This window comes from Mastigoproctus giganteus, chromosome 12 (genome assembly GCF_048544385.1).
Source record: "Mastigoproctus giganteus isolate SK-2022 chromosome 12, ASM4854438v1, whole genome shotgun sequence".
In the NCBI taxonomy this organism is placed as follows: Eukaryota; Metazoa; Arthropoda; class Arachnida; order Uropygi; family Thelyphonidae; genus Mastigoproctus; species Mastigoproctus giganteus.
In genome coordinates, this window is record NC_143586.1 from 80865152 (window position 1) to 80884224 (window position 19073).

Sequence of the window (19073 nt, forward strand, 5' to 3'; positions counted from 1 at the left end):
AAATCTTCTCACGATATATATATGTATGTGTTTTTCATGTGTGAGCTGAATGAAGTGTGTGTGCGTGTGTGTGTGTGTTTTGAAGGGCATTTTAAAAATAATTTCAAATAGTGTCCATTAATGAACAGATTTGTCTCAGAATTGTTCAAGGCAGTTCATACTGCCATCTGTTATACTAGCAGTACATATAATACTTATTTTGACAAATAGTGAAGTATCTTTGAAAACTGGAGAAGGAATATTTTGAATATTCTTGTTGCTACTGACTACAGAAGAAATTAAGTAAAAATTTTTAAAAGAAGGAAAACATCAAAACCACTGAAACAGTATTTCTTTTGCAGGTTTAGGGTTTCCAAAAATGAAAAACTACAGTAGACACAAGAAAATTTCAGAAGTGAAAACCAAGGAAAGGTCGAAAGCCAGTGAAATAATGTGTCTCCTCGATTGAAAAAAGCTGTCACAAACAGAAATAAAAATTTTATAGAGAATGATTAAATAAAATGAAGCTTTTCTCAAGAATGAATTAAGATATGGCTGGCCTGTAAAAAAAAAAAAAAAAAGCATTCAATACTTGATGATATGGGATTCTTCAAGATCTACGTAGGTCTGTCATTTGGGGTCATCTCCCAAACTTTATCCAGAATGTTGTAAGTAAGATTGACGGATTGTTTCAAGTATGTTTCTACTCTTCTCTTCCCTATATATGATTACAAGAAGGAGTTTCTCAAGGCTCTATGTTTAATGCAATACTCTTTGCCATTAGGATTAATGGTATAACTAAAATGTGTACCTGAAACAGTTAAGATATCTATGTATGTGGCTGATATTTCATTCCCCTGTCATTCTCCAAATATGCATCTTATTCAAAGGCAGCTACAAGGTCCCATTAGGTTTCTAGGCCAGAAGCAACAGCTATTAATCTTTTTTAAGCAAAAAAACAACCTTAATACACTTTTCCCATGCCTTACATCCTGACCCAGATCTTCAATTTAATTCTCATTGAATTACTTTCTGAGGTAGTATTAGATTCCTTAGTGTTTTTTTTTTTTTTATGTAAACCCCAAACACGAGAGGTATTAGAACCTATAGTACTTAGTACCATGCTTGGGTTGGAGGTTCAGAAGACGAAAGAAGATATTTGTACACATTGGATTTCAACTTCTGTAGATTGTAATTTTCAGGAAATACGTATGAAGGAAAGTTGTTCAAGAAAATGGCAGTTGAATGAATAAATGAGGAAGATGAAAAGTTGGTTCTGTGGGTTTGAAGTTGGACAGTAAATGGATGTTGGCTGGTGGTGGCACGTGTTCGGACTGTTTTGAAAGAGAGAGTGGGAATTATAGAAGCCAATTCAGAAGAACAGTGCCCATGGAAGTATCTGTAGAAGAGGCATGCAGCAGAAACAGTACATCTATGAGAAAGCGAGTGGAGAGACTCTGTTAGAGATGAGTCATTAATTAACCTAACTGCCCTCTTCTGAATGGAATCAAGAAGCCTGAGAGAGGTTTTGGAGGCACCACACCAGATGTGGGAATAATATTCCATGGCAGGGCGGATTTGCGATTTATACAGAGTGAGCAGCTGTTTGGAAGAAAAGTAACGCTGAGAGCGAAAGAGAAAACCAAGTTTTTTAGATGCAGAGAAAGCAATATTTGTAATGTGCTTGTGCCAAGAGAGATTAGAAGTCAGAGTAATCCCCAAAAGAGATATATCATTTTGCCTAGAAATCGGAGTGTCACTAAAGATAAGCATAGGAGCAGAAGAATCCTTTTTGTGAGATATAAGACAAGACTGAGTTTTAGAAGGGTTGAAATCAACTAAGTTGTCTTTGCCCCACTGGAGAATTACCCGAAGATCGGCATTTAAGGAATTGGTAGCAGATTTTCGAGAAGTTGAAGCTGATTGAGCAGGACAAGGTTTCTCAAAATGGAAAGTGGAATGCAATGTGCTATCATCGGCAAAACTATGGATAGGATTTCCAGTCAATGGAAGAAGGTCATTAATATACAAGAGGAAAATAGTGGGGGAAAGAACTGAACCTTGGGGGACACCGGCATTAGTGGAGAAGTTAGAAGACAGAGAGCCATCTACCATCACCTTCAGTGAGCGATCAGAGAGAAAACTGAATAACCAATTACTAAAAACAGTTGGCAAACCATAAGATGGAATCCTGTTTAGAAGATCATTATGCTAAACACGATCGAAAGCCTTTGAGATGTCTAGAGCAACTACTTGTGTTTCAAGGCGCCTCCGTAGCCAGGTGGGAAGGAGCAGCAGTGCGTAGCACACGCTTCTTGATTAGACCGGGGTTCGAGCCCGTCACCACCAAAAACGAGGATGCAGAAAGGTCAGGGAATGACCACCGCATATCCTGGAGCAATATGGCTTTAGTTGCTAATGCTCCTAAAAACCAAATAACTAATTAACTAACTTGTGTTTCGCCGAACCTTTCCATTGAATTAGTCCATAAATGGGTAACATAAGCCAGAATATCACCAGTGGATCGACACTGACGGAATCCATACTGGCGATCGTTGATCAGATGGAAGGTTTCTAGGTAGTTTAAAATTTGGCAGTTAATTGATTTCTCCATTACTTTAGAAAGAGTAGAAGTAATTGAAATGGGACGATAATTGGATGGGAGGGATTTGTCACCCTTTTTAGGAACTGGCTGGATATGAGCAAATTTCCAAGCAGAAGGAAAAACACCTTCAGAATAAGAAAGTGAAAAAAGGCGGCAAAGAATAGGAGTAAGTTCAGGAGCACAGGTTTTGAGAACAAGTGGAGAAATACCATCGGGACCTGGAGCTTACTTAGCATCAAGATTCGTCAAAATCCTCCTGACATCCTTTTGACGGAAGAACACAGGAGGCATTGAATGGAGTGTGTTGGGAATAGTGGGAGGTGTTTTACCAAGATCGTTAATGCATGAGTTGAAAGAAAAATGGGATGCTAGCAGGTCAGCTTTATCCTTGGCTGAGGTGGCAACAGAACCATCTAGTTTGGACAGAGGTGGGAGCAGAGATGGGCAAAAGTTGCGGCCAATAGCTTTGGCAAGAGACCAGAATGCTCGGCTACCATTAGGGCAAGAAGCAAGTTTTCTACTCTTAGCCTGTTCAATCTCTAGTTTGGACTGGTTAATAACTGCTTTACAATTGTTGCGAGCTTTGGTGTAGGCAGAAAATGAAACTGAAGAATTAGAAAGAAGCCAATTACGATATGCATCATTCTTCTCTTGAACAGCCTTAGCACATTTATTGGAAAACCAAAGTTTAGATAAAGGATGAGATTATAAAGTGGAGTGTGGGATAAAGGATTCCATTCCTGTAAGAATAATTACACTGACACGATCTGAGCAAACGTTGACATCAGAACTTTTGAAACAGTAATCTGACCAAGGAAAAGAAGAAAAGAAGTCTCGCAGGTCATCCCATTTTGCATTCTTGTAATGCCAAACAACACGAGGTTGGGAATAGCCATGAGATAAAGGTTCCATTGGAGAAGAGACAATTACCAAGTTGTGATCTGAAGTGCCTAAAGGACCTCTCACTTCGACCGTGTACTTAGAAGGGTTGTTTGTGAGAAAAAGATCAAGCATATTGGCTGTATGATTAGGATTGTCCGGTATTCTTGTAGGTAAATGAACAATCTGTGCAAGATCATTAGTAATTGCAAAAGCCTCAGCATCTCGACCAGCTGGGTCGGTGTGACTAGAAAATGGAAGCCATTAAAATCACCAAGGAAAATTACCTCACTGTTAGGAAAGTTGGACTGGAGAAAGTCAAGTTGCAAAGAGAGGAAGTCAAAGAGCTCCAAGTGATTAGTGGAGTTGGGAGAACGGTAGAGACAACAGATGAATTTGACACCATGAGGTAGAGAGATTTTAAGCCTGAGAAGATCAAAGAGAGGAGATTCCAAATTGCCAAGTCTCTGACAGGAAATATCAGAATGGACATATGCACAAGTACCATCTTTGAGGCAAAAAGAATCATACAGCGAATAATTTGAGCATCTGAGATGAGCAGTAGTTGAATCAACCGATAACTGAGATTCTGTCAGAAAAAGTACATGGGGTTTGGCAGACTGCAAGTGGAAATGGACATCGTTGAGATTAGAATTGAGACCACGTATATTTGTGAAATTAATTAGGAAGTGCTTTGAAATGAATTTGTGAAATGAATTAGGAAGTCTAATACTTGATAAAAAATTAAGTTTTTCTGGTCATATTCCAGGGACAATAATAGAGTCACTGGTTAAAGAAGCACTGCAGAATCATCTAAAGAAGGCTGCAATTAAAATTCAGATACAGCATGGGTTTTTTAAGGAGGTCTTGCCTGACCAATTTGATTGGATACTATGATGTGGTCACAAAGGAACTGGATGCAAAAAATAATTTTAATATTTTATACTTGGATTTTAGGAAAGCTTTTGATACTGTTGCAAATGGAAGGCTACTGTGCAGATTGGAGCAGTATGACATTAAGGGCAAGTTGCTACTATGGGGACTCTGCTGATGTTATTAGTGGAGTCCCCAAGATTCAGTGTTGGGCCCACTATTGTTGTTTTTTGTATTCAGTGTAGAACAAATTTTTCTATAAATTTATCTATATTTATTTATTTATCTATAAATATCAGGAAATGATTCATATACTGCCATCAGTGCCACATGTCTTCAGTACCGATCTTATAACCGTTGCAAGAGGCCAATTTATTTTTCTCTAGTGACTCACGAAAGTTATCATCAAATTTTTTTAATAGTGTTTTTAATTGTCTTTGTTTTACAATCAAATTTATAGATGCAATATATGCTGTAAGTATGAACAAAATTTCATTTATTACATTTTTTCTAGGTTTTTCTTTGTTTATATCTTAGCATCCTCAAATGGGGATGTTAGGCATTACTATATATGTTTTATTTTTGTTTATAGTGAATCATAAACCAGGCAATAATGGAACCGAAGATTTTTTATGGCAAGAAGAAATACACCAGACTTGAGGAAGCTATCTAAGACATTGCAAATCAAGCGAATGATAGAGGTTTTTGAAATTTGCATATTACCTCCAAATTTGGATGAGTTGACGGATTATGAAGATATTTTACAGGACCTTAATTCATTTCCAAAAGAAATTCCTGGTTCTATGGAAATTTCATTTGAAAATACCAACGATGTTTTACCCCTGGAAGTTGATGTTCCAGAAGATAATGGTGGTGGTGATTAAACGGTATATCTTTATTTCGAAAAAAGCAAAAATGGCTGAAGAGACATCCGGAATATGCACATTTCGGAACAAGTGAACATTGTTTTTCCAGTGAGTTAGATGCTGTGAAAAATGACTTAAAAAATTTGTCCCCATCCAAAATATTGAAAAACGTTTTAGTGATGAAATCGTAGACTATATATGTGAAAAACGATAATATATTCTCGACAAAAAAACAATCATGAATTTACTATCGCTAACAAAGAAATGAGAAGTTTTATTGCAATATTGATTTTGACAGGATATCACAACCTTCCTCAAGAAAGAATGTATTGGTCCCTGGACTTTGGTGTCCCATGCATTTATAATGCCATGTCAAGAGATCAATATCTAGAAATAGAGATTTGAAATTGTTAAGATTGAATGTACAAAGTTAGGCCAATAATGAATATGCTCATAAAACAATTTTGCCATTGGGTTTTTTTTTCACAAGGATCTGTCAATAGACGAGTCAATGGTGAAGTATTTTGGACATAATCCGGCCAAACAATTTATCAAGGGGAACCAGTGAGGTGAGGTTACAAAATTTGGATGGTAAGTTGTTTTTCTGAGTATTGCTACGCTTTTGACATCTATTGCAGAAAACCAACTAAAGAAACCAAAAATGTGAAGAGTATACCTGTAGGTGCAAGGGTGGTTATCGATTTATTTGAAAATGTGCCGGATCCATCAAACCATATAGTTTTCTTCGACAATTATTTTACAGCGTATTCATTGATGATATTTTTGAAAAAGAAGAAAATAAGAGCTACAGGAACTGTGGGAGACAATTGAGTTCAACACTGTCCTGTTATGACATCTAAAGAAATGAAAAAAAATGGAAAGAGGTATGTATGACTATAGGTTTGATGTCATCAATGGCATATTATGTATGAAATGGAAAGATAACAATGTATGTTCTATTTTTACCAATTATGATTTTGTTGAACTATTACAATACGTAAAATGGTCAAAAGATAAGGTCAATGTAGAACCACCTGCATCATTTGCATCATATAATAGTGGAATGGATGGTGTAGATACCCATGGCCAATGTATATCTTTGTACAAGATAGTGATACGAGGCAAGAAATGGTGGTGGGTCCTGTTTACATATGTTAGATATGATCATCACTAATGCGTGGAAGATGCACCAAATGACATCAGAAATAAAAATGAATCAATGAAATTTTCGTCAAAACATCATACAAAGTTATTTGAAAGATGCTGCATCAACAAGAAGTGAAAAGCCAGAAGTTCCATGAAAATTAGTGAAGGCCATAAATTTCCAGAAAAATTTGATAGACAATTAAAATGTTGTGTATGTCATATGAAAGCTAGGTGGTCATGTAGGAATTGTCAGAAATCAATGTGCATTGAAAAAGGCTGCTTTGAAAAATACCACTTATCTGCCTAATGTTGAGGATGCGTTTTTCTAAAAAAATAAATATACAGTCATCCCTCAATTTGGACGGTTTCGCTATTTGTGCTGTCAGGTATCTACTACCAAAATTTCATATTGCACGCCAAGTTTCGCTACCTGCTCAATTTTTGTTTATGAAGCTTCAAAAATAGGAATGAAGAGCAGATTTTGAAATTTTATTTTTGTTTTTTACATGATTGAAGATTTCATTGAAGGAGAAAGAATTTCACCATAATAATAATAATGTAAAATCCCACAGAAAATCAGCTGTCAGTATTATTGCAAATGCAATAAGATTGAGTTTACTGCCCGTTTATAATTAGATTACATTAACAGAAAAGCCAATAAACCAGAAAATGCAAATTGTTTTATTGTTTTATGGTCGTGACCTCCAGAAAAATATCACAAAGGCATTCAAAACTGATTCTTATAACCAAATGTAGCAATAAATAAACAAATTGTCCAGTTATTTTTGAAACAACTTCCTTATTCGGGATCCCTTCATCAGTTATCCTGCATTAGCTGTTCAGACAGAATCTTTTTCTGGTTCATGCAACATAAAGTGTTTTTATCGGTAAGCACTGCTTTTGCTGATTTAATATTTCTTGTCTATATAAAGTATGTGTTTAATTAGCGCCTAAAATGAAGAAAGCTACAACAAAAAAAAAAATTTTTAATTTAGAGGAAAAATTAAAAATTGTTAAGGAGTTAAAAAATGGTGAAGAGGTTGTGACATTGGCCAATAAATACAGTTTAAATGAATCTAGCATTTGACAAATTAGGGAAAATGCTGAGAAAATTAAAAGTTCAGTTATCTGTTCCACATCAATTGGCTGCAAAAAGCACTGCAAAAGTGAGAAATCTATTAATAGAGAAAACTGAAAAATTACTTTCTTTCTGGATAGAAGATCTTAATCAAAAGAGAATGCCTTTTTGTTCAGATATTATTTGCGCCAAAGCTCTGCAAATTTTTAATCGCTTACAAGAAGAAGCCAGTCCATCTACTACAAAAGTCTTTCAGGCCAGTAAGGTTTTAGCAATAAATAGACTCATACACCAACCATGAAAATATAAGTATTTTACTGTAACTAAAATATTTACAAATAAAATAAAATAAATATTTACAAAAACTGCTATTATATTAAATTGAATTATGTACATTGTAAAAAACATTAAAACTATGATGAAATCCTTGCGATAAAATACACTAAAATAAACCAAATTAAAAGCGATAAAAACGATAAAAATCTGGAGCTTTCGGAAGCATCGGCTTCCTTCCTCAGCAGTAACAAAACTTCCTGCAGCACGTCCTTATATAACAGGCTCACGGTACTTACACACATGGTTCAGTCGGCGCATGGTCTGAACTGGAAGCGGAAACAGCTCAGGAACGTGCCAAGCAAAACCGTTCATCCGTACTTAGAATGATAGTTTCAAACAGAGGATGCATACGCATACCTCTGTCCCTATTCATAATATTGTGGTCGGATGAACAGATTCGCAGGCTCTCGAGCCATTTACAGTTCCAGAACCCATGCCCTCGATCCACAATAACCACATCCTGCAAATTTTTTTATCGTTTTTATTGCTTTTAATCTGGTTTATTTTAGTGTATTTTATCGCAAAGGATTTCATCATAGTTTTAATGTTTTTTACAATGTACATAATTTAATTTAATATAATAGCAGTTTTTGTAAATATTTATTTTATTTGTAAATATTTTAGTTACAGTAAAATACTTATATTTTCATGGTTGGTGTATGAGTCTATTAATTGCTAAAATATGAATTTGCCCAACCTCAGAGGCCTTTTTCAGGATAAGGCCAGCAAGGGTTGGTTTGAAAATTTTACAAAACATCAAAGTTCTCACAATCTAAAATTAACAGGCGAAGCAGCCAGTGCTGATACGGAAGCTGCTTCTTTGTATCCGAAAACTTTAAAGGATGTTATTGCGACTGAGGACTATCTAGCAAGTCAAGTGTTTAATGCTGATGAGACTGGCTTATTTTGGAAGTGTATGCCAAGCCAAACATTCATTGCAAAAGAAGAGAAAACCGCCCCAGGTTTCAAAGCTTCAAAAGATAGGTTAACACTTTTGTTATGTGGCAATGCAGAGGGTGACTAAGTTTAAACCACTTCTAATTTATACATCAGAAAATCCTCATGCTTTTAAAGGACTATCAAAAAGCACCTTACCAGTTCATTGGAAATCAAGCAAAAAAGCCTGGATGACAGCTAAAATCTTCGAGGATTGGTTTTTAAATTGCTTTTTCTTCAAGACAAAAAGATATTGCCTGAAGAAGAACATAGTATTCAAAATCTTGCTCATTCTTGATAATGTGCCCAGTCATCCTGCACATTTGTCTGATCTGCACCCAAATGTGAAAATTACCTTTATTTCAGCAAATTCAAGTTCGTTAATTCAGCTGATGGACCAAGCTGTTATAGCGTCCTTTAAACTTTATTACCTAAGAAGATCTTTTTTACAATTGGTAGAAGCTACTGATGGAATAGGCAGTCTTTCAATTCAAGATTGTTGGTGGAATTATAACATTCTTGATGTAAAAAATATTGAATTTGCATTGGGTGAAGTTAAGAACTCAAGAATGAATGCAGTGTGGAAAAAGCTGTGGCCACAAAGCTGCACTAAAGAAGCCATGGTCGAAATGCCAGAGGTAGTTGAGATTGTGAGAATTGGCAAAATGATTAGCAGAGAGGAATTTTAACAACTGGAACCAGCAGATATCACAGAGTTCCAAATGACTCTGAGTAGTTGAGTGATTTAAAGTTCACACAAAGGAAAATGCACAGTCCTTGAATCTTATAGAGAACAATTATCAGTGGACAATATTTTTTCGCAATGCGAAAAAAGATAACAAAAATGATAAAAACTCCAGATGCACACAAAAATTTGACTGCGAAGAGACCAGCTGAGAGACTTGCAAATCAGCTTAGCCAAGAAGCTCTGGTTAGGGATCCTAATTTGGAGAGGAGTTTAAATTTTTGCAGAACTTTATTGTTAGCTTTATTTCCTTATGAAGAAATTTGTAGAGAAAAACAGTGCTTCTAAGCAAACAATTTTAACGAATTTATTTTTTAAAAAGTGCTGGATACTGTTGCAAGTTTATCACAGGAAAACAGTGATGAAGAAGCAATGAATTTATATTAAAAATCTAGAGGTATTAGCAAGATTAATTTTATGGACGTTTCTAATTTTTGTATTTTTTTATTACCGAATGAAGACAATTTTTTTTTTCAATTTATTTATTTATATGTATGTATTTTTTGTGTACAGGTACGGAACCCTCGTTATGTCATATAAACTATGTTTCACATTGCACGGATTTGGACCTCACAGTGTTTTCCCAAGACGTAACCCCCCGCACAAATTGGAGGATGACTGTATTTTCTTTGAAATTTTGGTATTGTTTGTTTCCTTGACTTATAACTTCACCATAATATTGAGTGAAATGAGTTTTGATAGGTAGTTTTTTTCATAGGCATTAATGGGTTAATACCTGTTTGAGGGTATCAGTCGTCTTCAACCCTCATATATGGGCCTCCAGAATTTGCATTTAATCTATTCACCCTCTTTATGTCAAAAATATGCGAAGACATCCCCTTTGGCTGTTTTATGTTCCTCTACAGATTACTTGGCAAGCAAGAGACAGTAGCACACCATATAAAGCCCTGATTCATAAATACTGCCACCATAGCAGTCTGCTGAGTGAAAGTATTCCCACTATGTGGAGCTTTTAGCTTTGCCATTCTAGTTTGAGATATGGTTTTGATTTCCATTTAATTTAAAAATACCTTATGAACAACACTTCATTGTGCATTATGCATCAGACTACACAGTGATATGAGTATAATAACATCGCACCATTCCAGGCTATGCAACAACAGCAGTACATACTACACTATTATGTTATGTATTTGTTATATGAATTCCATTTAATTTAATTTTGGTTTCTATTTAATTTAGAAATATTGGGTGAAGGAAACACCAAAATAAAACCAAGAGCATCAGGCCTGACCGGTGGGCTTGTAAAAATTCGGCTGGTCATATCAACGTGGAGGAACAACAAGCATTCCATCCATGTCACTGACCCCTAACCTGGACAAACAGCGCGTATAATTTTTTATTTAATTTAAAAATACCATATGAACAACACATCATTGTGCATTATGCATCAGACTACACAGTGATATGAGTATAATAACATTACACCATTCCAGGCTATGCAAGAACAGCATACTACACTATTATGTTATGTACGAGGTGCTACCCAAAGGTTTAAAAATTTGAATGTTGTGTGGGAACTACGTCTAGTATGGACTTGTGGTGCTGGGTAACACTGTATGCATCCTTTCTAAATCAGTATGCCATGTAGCACTGGGCTGGATAGAGTCATTGAATGTTTATGCGCAGTTCTTTGGCAGTGTTTTTTGCATAGTTTGCGATTGTTGCGATGGCTGATGTGAGAGTAACGTGCTTGCATCAAGTTTTGTTTCCTTCTTAACGACACAGCAGTAGAAATCCATAAGAAGTTGAAACAAGCTTTTGGTGATAATGCTTTAGGCCAGATACCGACCCACTACTGGTTTAACCGTTTTAAAAATAGTCGAATGTCGGTTGATGACGACGATCACTGCGGGCATCCGTCATAAAGCACCACCCTGGAAAATGTCACAAAAGTCAATGCAAAGTTCTACTGCGACATCCTCAGGCAGTTAAGGGAAGCTGTCAGGAGGAAACACCCAGAGAAGTGGCCCACAAGGAACTGGGTCCTTCATCGTGACAACATGCCGGCCCACACATCTCTTGCTGTGGCACAGTTTTTGGCATCCAACAGCATGACAATTGCCCCCCCCCATTCACCAGACTTAGCTCCCTGCGACTTCTTCCTCTTCTCAAGAATGAAAATCAAGCTGAAGGGTTGAAGATTTGACAGTGTAGATATCCAAACTGAATCGCAGGCAGTGCTGAATGTTATGACAAAGAAGGACTTTCAGGACGCATTCAAATCATGGGAAAATTGCTGGGATCAGTGTTTACACTCTCAAGGAAGACTACTTCGAAGGTGACGAATAAGACCCAGGGCGAGTCTAATTTATTTTATAAATACATTTCAGGAACTTTTGGGTTTCATCTCATATTTGTGATATGGATTTGTGTTGTTATAAATTTACCATTTATAGACTTAATAAAAACACTTCTAATATTAATTATACCCTTACAGAACTGTGTAAAGAATGCTAAATATCATTTATGGCATTCTTATACCATTACAATAAATAATGTTGTCGGAATTTTTTCCTGCTTCAACTTTAATTTTTTTAAGCTGTTTCAAAAGCCAAGTAAGAAACTGTTTCAGATAAACAAATTACTGTATCAGATAAATGCGAATAATAACTGAACTACTAATTTTAAACAAGTGGATAAAAAAAATGAATAATTTTTAGGAAATATTAAAATCTGCTTTTTGAAATTGGCTCCCATTCAATCCTGTTCCAGTTTGTTAAGAAATATTGGGAAATGAAAGAATTAGTAACAATGTGAAACAAAGTGAAAGCCAGTAACTCTATCAGATGATAATATGCATGGTTATATCATAAACAATGCTGAGCACCAGTGAAAAATTTTTTGAATAGAAATATGTTGGAATTTAACCCCGGGGGCTCACATCTGGTGAGTATGGGCTTGGCAAACCCAGGGTCCTGAGCTGGATATCATCATTCTTCTCTTTCTTGGTGATGCCTTTCTACTTCTCTCTCTCTCTCTCTCTCTCTCTCTCTCTCTCTCTCTCTCTCACACACACACACACACACACACACACACACACACACACACACACACACACAGGGGGGTAACTCGGGAATTTTTTTTTTTTTTTTTTTTGGCTGGTGCAGCATAAGCCTCAGGCTTCCTTGTACCATATGGCTAATAATAATAATAATTAGTATATTTTTAATGATGATCTGAAATGTGCAGCATACATTTTCCCAGCACCCTCAGTTCACAAGATATTTGATATTTTAGTTTTTGTACTTTGATTTTGTGCCATCTGAGTAGACTGTACATTGAGAAGTTCTAGAGTTTGAAGTTTTCTAGATCTTACTGTAGTGATCAGTTTCCAGCTGATTCTAGAGTGTCCTACCCTGCATGTCAAATAGTCATATAAAGAAAACCTCCCAGACAGTTCAATCAGCCAGAGTATGTGAGTTAACATTGTTACATATTTTTAAACATTTCTTCCAGAAAAGTTACAGATTTCTTAGTTATTATTATTATAGTCTTTACTCTCCTTCCCTTTTCCCCTAGTTCAAAAATTAAATTTTGACTTCTTTCTTTCAGGTTTTATTGAAAGTATCAAGTCAACATTTGAATTTAAAGGACTTTTACTAAAAACAGTATTTCATGGTAAGCCATGCCAACTTATAAGTCCTTTCTCAGCCACACTAAAAGCTGAAGCAGTTTGGGAACCGTGGCTATTCTGTATGCCATTACCAAAATTAACAGTCCAGCTACATGGAGGAGCAGTATTATTGACATGTGGAATAAATCAGATGCAGGCACTACATTCTATATTAAATTATATGGGCCACTTTTTTTATGTAAGTTTTGTTTTCAGATAAAATTACTCACCGATAGACACCACTGCCAAAAGTATCTAGACATTCTATCAATTTGAGAAAAATGAGCCATACCTGGCATATGTGTGAATACATATGCCATACCTGGCATATGTAAAATGAGCCATACCTGGGAATGGGTCAAAAGAACCTGTGTTCATGCTAGAAGAAAGCAGATCAGTGAAATACAATGGACAGGTCATGGCGTTGAACACTAACTTCCAGCAAACACAGAGAGAGTCATCATAGGATGCCATATTAGCAATCAATCTGTGTGCCATTGCAGCAGAACTGCAATGCCCTTGATCAGTGGTGGCTGACTTAATTACCAAATGGAAATGCCATGGTACTGTACAGCCATGAAACATTTGAGTAGACTTTAGAAATGGACAGAAAGAGATGCCAAAAGGCACATCAAAAAGAGGTACATAGACTCTGTCATACTACAGAAGTTCAGGGAGGCTCTGTCTATCACCCTTATATTATTAGTAGTATTAGTGCCGACCGGGCTAGCCGGATGGGTAAAGTGCCTGCCTGGCAACCCAAAGGTTGCGGGTTCGAATCCCGCCTCGGGCTTGGATCAGAGTAAATGCTCAAGCTTTGGGAAGTGCATTATGGCCACAGAAGCCGATGTGCCAACAACTACCTGGTAGTATTAGCATTACTAGAGGCATACGATGCAAGAGAGCAAGCTTATGCTGCATCAGCCAAAAAAAAAAAAAATCCCTCCCATTTCACCCACCCCTCCATTCATTCCAAATGCCTGCCCAGCTCAGCCTTAAATTTATTTAGGCTATCAACTTCCACAACAAGAGAGGGAAGTCTGTTCCACCAATCAACTACCTGCTGGCTAAAGGCAAATTTCTGCACATCTATTCTACAACTGTCTTTCCTCAGTTTGAATCTATGCCCCCTCAGGTTCTTAATCTGAGCAAGAGGAAGAATCCCATCAGCATTCAACTTGCTCAACCCATTCAAGGCCTTATACACCTCAATCAGATCACCTTGCATGTGCCTATTCTCCAGGCGCTGCAATTTACAGAACTTAAGCCTTTCTTAGTAAGAGCACCCCTTATAATGGTAATGTGTAGGGAGTTGCATAGTATCAGATTTTATGCAAGAGCTGCATTATACAAACTAAACATCACAGCACACAGTGCCAACTTGCTTGGTGCTCAACCCATTGTAATTGGTCTCCTGATTGTTTTGGAAGCTGCATTGTAGCATAATGGTACATGGTTTTCCAAACTGATGGCTATGTTTAGGTCTGGTGGATGACCAGAAACATTATTTAGCAGTGTGCAATCCCAATTTAAAACTTTTGCAGAGTTGCTGTCACCATCTGGAATTGATTCTCATGGTATTGGTGTTCTTTCCTGGAACAATGAATGTTATGCTGTGCATTGATATTCTAGACAGTTCACTCTTCCTACACTGTATTAGCAGTATAGGAGGGTACTTTTCTATTTCAGTATTACATGCACCATGTCATCTACTGAATTGGTTCGAAGACATGGGCTTGCAAAAACTTCATTGGCCTGCCCAATCATAGCCTGTTGACAGTACTACATGTGTGTGATTAAGGCCAGAAACAGGCTGACACATTAATAAATATTGTATAAGTAAAAGGTTGTTTGAAACATGCAGGTGTCTAGTTACGTTTGGCAATATGGTTTTATGATTAATATGGTAAAGATTGAATCATATACAATTTCTGCTTCCTATAATCAGAAAACTAAGTGGATAGCAGGGGTGGTTTAATACATTAAATGTTTATTCTAGAATTGAATTGTGCCATTTTTTTATTATAAGGACTGGAACACATAGTTTTTGTAAGTGAACTGTCAAAGAGTTTTGCAAACTGTAGTTCATAACTCATTAGCAGTGTAGGCCACTTAGCACTCTAATTTATCTTAAGTTGATAGATCTGTGTTTAGTGACTTCCTTATCAGTGTAGATAAGTGTTTAGATAAGATTTATCTATAGCCTCCCTGTCAGGAGGTCTGCAAGGTTAGCAACTAGGCAATATTGAAAATCATAAAACAATGAGAGACGTCCCCAGTCACATAAAACCTTATTTCCACCATCACCTCTGAACTGCTAACACAACAGCAGAGCTAAAGATCAATTCTACATCCCACCAATTTACTAGGACAGGCATCCATGTGATTACTACCACCATTTAGAGCCCCCTAATCTGGACCAATCAAATTTAGAACACTTAATATTGATCTAAATTTGCCCATATTCATAGATTTTGTCCACATAGAGCAAACCCCACCTCTCTTGTTCTCTCTCTTTCTCATTCTCTCTCTCTCTCTCTCTTTAAATTTTTTGCATATGGCCCTGCTGCAAACATCAAGAAATTTCATTTCTTAAAAAATAACACACAATGTAATATATAGAAAAATTTTGACCAGTATTCCCAAAGGGAAACTTGCTTACACAAATAAACTTTGATAAAACTTTCACCATTTACCATTTCTCACTGCTGAGTGAATGTCAGGTGTCAGCATGGGAGAATTGTCATTGTGCCTCACTCAAAAAGCTTGATGCTGTTACATATAGCATTTTTATCATGAATGAAGAAAATCCCCATGAGCAACTGCCAAAATTGCCTACACAGTCTGTTGGTAGAGTGGGCTTTTTTTTTTTTTTTTTGAATGAAATGCATTACAGCTGTATTCCCACACTTTTTTTATGTATTGCCACACTGAATCCTGTATGGACTTGTTATAGTAGTCTTTTTCTTTTTCTTTTTTTTAATTTTAGTAACAGTGTCCATCAGTTTTTGGTAATATTATTGCCTTGCTAAGTGTTGTATGTCACTTGAACTGCATCGGACAGTCCAAATAAGTTTATAAACATTCTTTACCAATAGTGCTGAGTGTATTAACTATATTTTGTTATATGAGTAATCCATGGCCATTATAAGTCTAATTTGTATTACTGTAAAAACTTCACTTGCCTTTGTAATTCTGTTGACCTATGAAAATGTGCTCCTATATCAGTTATCCTTGAAAGTGTCTGATCCAGGAAAGGTGAAAATATGAAATGAACACCTATTAAAGCATTCTGCATCTGTGTTAGAGAGTTCTGCTTTGGAGAGGTCATTTAAAATGTGATTTCTAATACTTCTGGGCCAGGACCCAAGTCTGAGTTTCACGACATAACAGAATAGTAGTCTTTCATTTTGTTAAACAGGCTTCCATGTTGTAATTTACAAACTAGATGCATCATTCAGAATAATTTATAGAAAGACCTTTGAACATTTATAGAATTCTGAGTGAAAAATTAGATGAAGCTAACTCCCTTTCAGATATAACTGTGTAGTGTTGTGTTGTGTTGTGTTTGAAATGGCAAGTATGTGAAACAAGTGTGGAGGAGTTATCATTCTGTTTATTCGGACTAAAGGCAAGAAACCAGTTGAAATCCATTTTTTAAAATTTTTAAAGAAGTTGGAGGGGTTGAGTGGATGTTGCAGTTCAAAATAGTGAGTAGACTTGGGATAGGTATTAGTATTGTATTTTGTCCAGGGCCGTGCCAAGCCATTTTAGTACCTGAGGCAAGAATGAAAAATTGCACCCTCCCGTAAAATATTTTAAAAAATAATTAATTAAAAAAATGACTTATTTAAAATACATTTCTGGTACACGTTTTAATAAAAAAATTAAAATTGAGGTATGACAACTAGTGGGGCAACAACCATGGTGCCGCGCAGAGCTTGGTGTCTGTACAGTGGCATGACAAAGATTTCCGTCCTCAAAAGCAAGATGATAAATGAATTGGAATAATCAAAACATAAATTTGAAAAACATTGGCAATTATTTAATCTTTCTTTTGGCACCCCTTTCAGCTTTTAACCCGAGGCAAGAGCCTCATTCGTCTCACCCTCGGCATGGCTCTGATTTTGTCTATGGTTGTGTGAATCAGAAATCTAGTAAAGATGTAGATTCAGAATTCATTATCAGAAGAGATTCTGAACATTTTGACCAGAGTGTCAAGTATTTCATACAAAACAAATCAGAATTGCACATTAGTTTGTAGCCCTCACTTTTATTTATTTATTTTTAGTAAAAATTCTTTTTTTTTTTTTTTCAGTTAATCATTGTCATTTCAGCTATACTTTCTTTTGATAGTCGTATATATATATATTTTTTTTTTGACCAAGGGACAATAGTAACTTATTCTGGATATATCTTTTGGATGGGATAAATTCTGTTCTCAAATACAGGCTGAAGGAAAATTGACATATGTGCTTTTGTTTAAAATTTATAAACAAGGTGGGGTGGATGTTTTGTTTCAAAATAACAAGTAAAAAATAAAAAAATAAATCCCTATATTATAATTTTCTTTAGTACATTAGTAACTAACACTGATACATGAGTGTGGTTCCAGCAACATGAGCTACTAGCAGCTTGGTAAGCCTTATTGGTCGGTATTGGCTGCTAACAATAAAAAAAAAATTGTTCATTTACTGATTGATTTTAGTCAGTGAAAAATGGAGTAACATCATTTACATCGTCACCCATCACAGCATAGTATCAACTACAAAGAACATCTACGCTTTATCTTTTATTCATAATGGTAGAAAACAGTTTTGTATATGTTTGGGCATTTGCTGTTATCAAAAAATGTCAGGAGCAAGCATTCAGTCATGTTGACCTTACTGGAATAGATCAGAATAAGCCAATTATGTGGCTTAGCTGTATATGGGTAGCTACACTCTGTCTTTTGTACACCTTGGCATAAAAATTCAAATTATGCCAGAGATCTTGTGGAGTCAATACAATTTGCTATATTTCATACAAAGTAGTTTTCAGCAGTATATCCACAAAATAAGATATACAGTTTTACTCTTTCAATTTATATTTTAATTATTATTAAAATGTGGCAGAGAAGAAAAATGCATGGGATACATATAAATTAACAGGTGACACAGATGCCTAGGATAGATATAAGCTGGTCTGTAACCAAGTCACAGAGGAGGTTAGGCAGGCAAAGGCAGATTACGAGAAATCTTTGACAAAGGATACAAAGAAAAACAGCAAAGAGTTCTTTACTTATGTAAATTGTAGAAGGAAGGGGATGAATCAGATTGGTCCATTTGATATCAATGGTTCAACTGTTGATTATCCTGCTCAGGTAGCTTACAAACTAAATGAATATTTGCATCCACATTTATGCAAGAGGAGTTATTCAGTGAGGGGAATGCCAGAGGTGTATTAAACTCTGGCAGTAAGCTAGATAATCTTGTAATAACTGAGAGTAAAGTGGAGGAGAAATTGTTGAATATAAACATAAGAAAGGCACCTGGGGTGGATGGAATCTATCCAGTTATCTTAAAGGAGGCAGCAAAGGAAGTAAGCAAAGCCTTAGCCATAATTATGAGATCTTCCTTGGACTCAGGGGAAGTACCCATGAACTGGAAATGTTCAAATGTGACTCCAATCCACAAAGGAGAATCAAAGGGAGACACAGGTAATTACAGACCTGTTAGTTTAACTTCTGTTCCAGGGAAATTAATGGAGGCACTGGTTAAAGAAGCATTGCAGGATCATCTAGACAAGACTTCAGTTATAGCTCAGACACAGCATGGGTTTGTTAAGGGGAAGTCTTGTGTGACCAATTTGAGTGGATACTATGATGTAGTCACAAAGGAACTGGATGCAAAGAATAATTTTGATATCGCATATTTGGACCTTAGAAAGGCTTTTGATACTGTTGCAAATGGAAGACTGCTGCACAAATTGGAGCAGTGTGGTATTGGAGGCAA

At 36.1% G+C, this 19073-nt stretch overlaps 1 protein-coding gene across 2 annotated transcripts in view; it reads left to right on the top strand.

The window, feature by feature from the left end:
• Positions 1-19073, top strand: part of Vps13B (vacuolar protein sorting 13B) — a 965007-nt gene that overhangs the window by 449641 nt on the left and 496293 nt on the right. For both annotated transcript variants that reach the window (XM_090386413.1, XM_090386414.1), the window contains exon 24: positions 13020-13279. In XM_090386413.1, coding sequence (XP_090242539.1) covers positions 13020-13279 — 260 coding nt within the window. The remainder of the gene's footprint in view (positions 1-13019; positions 13280-19073) is intronic.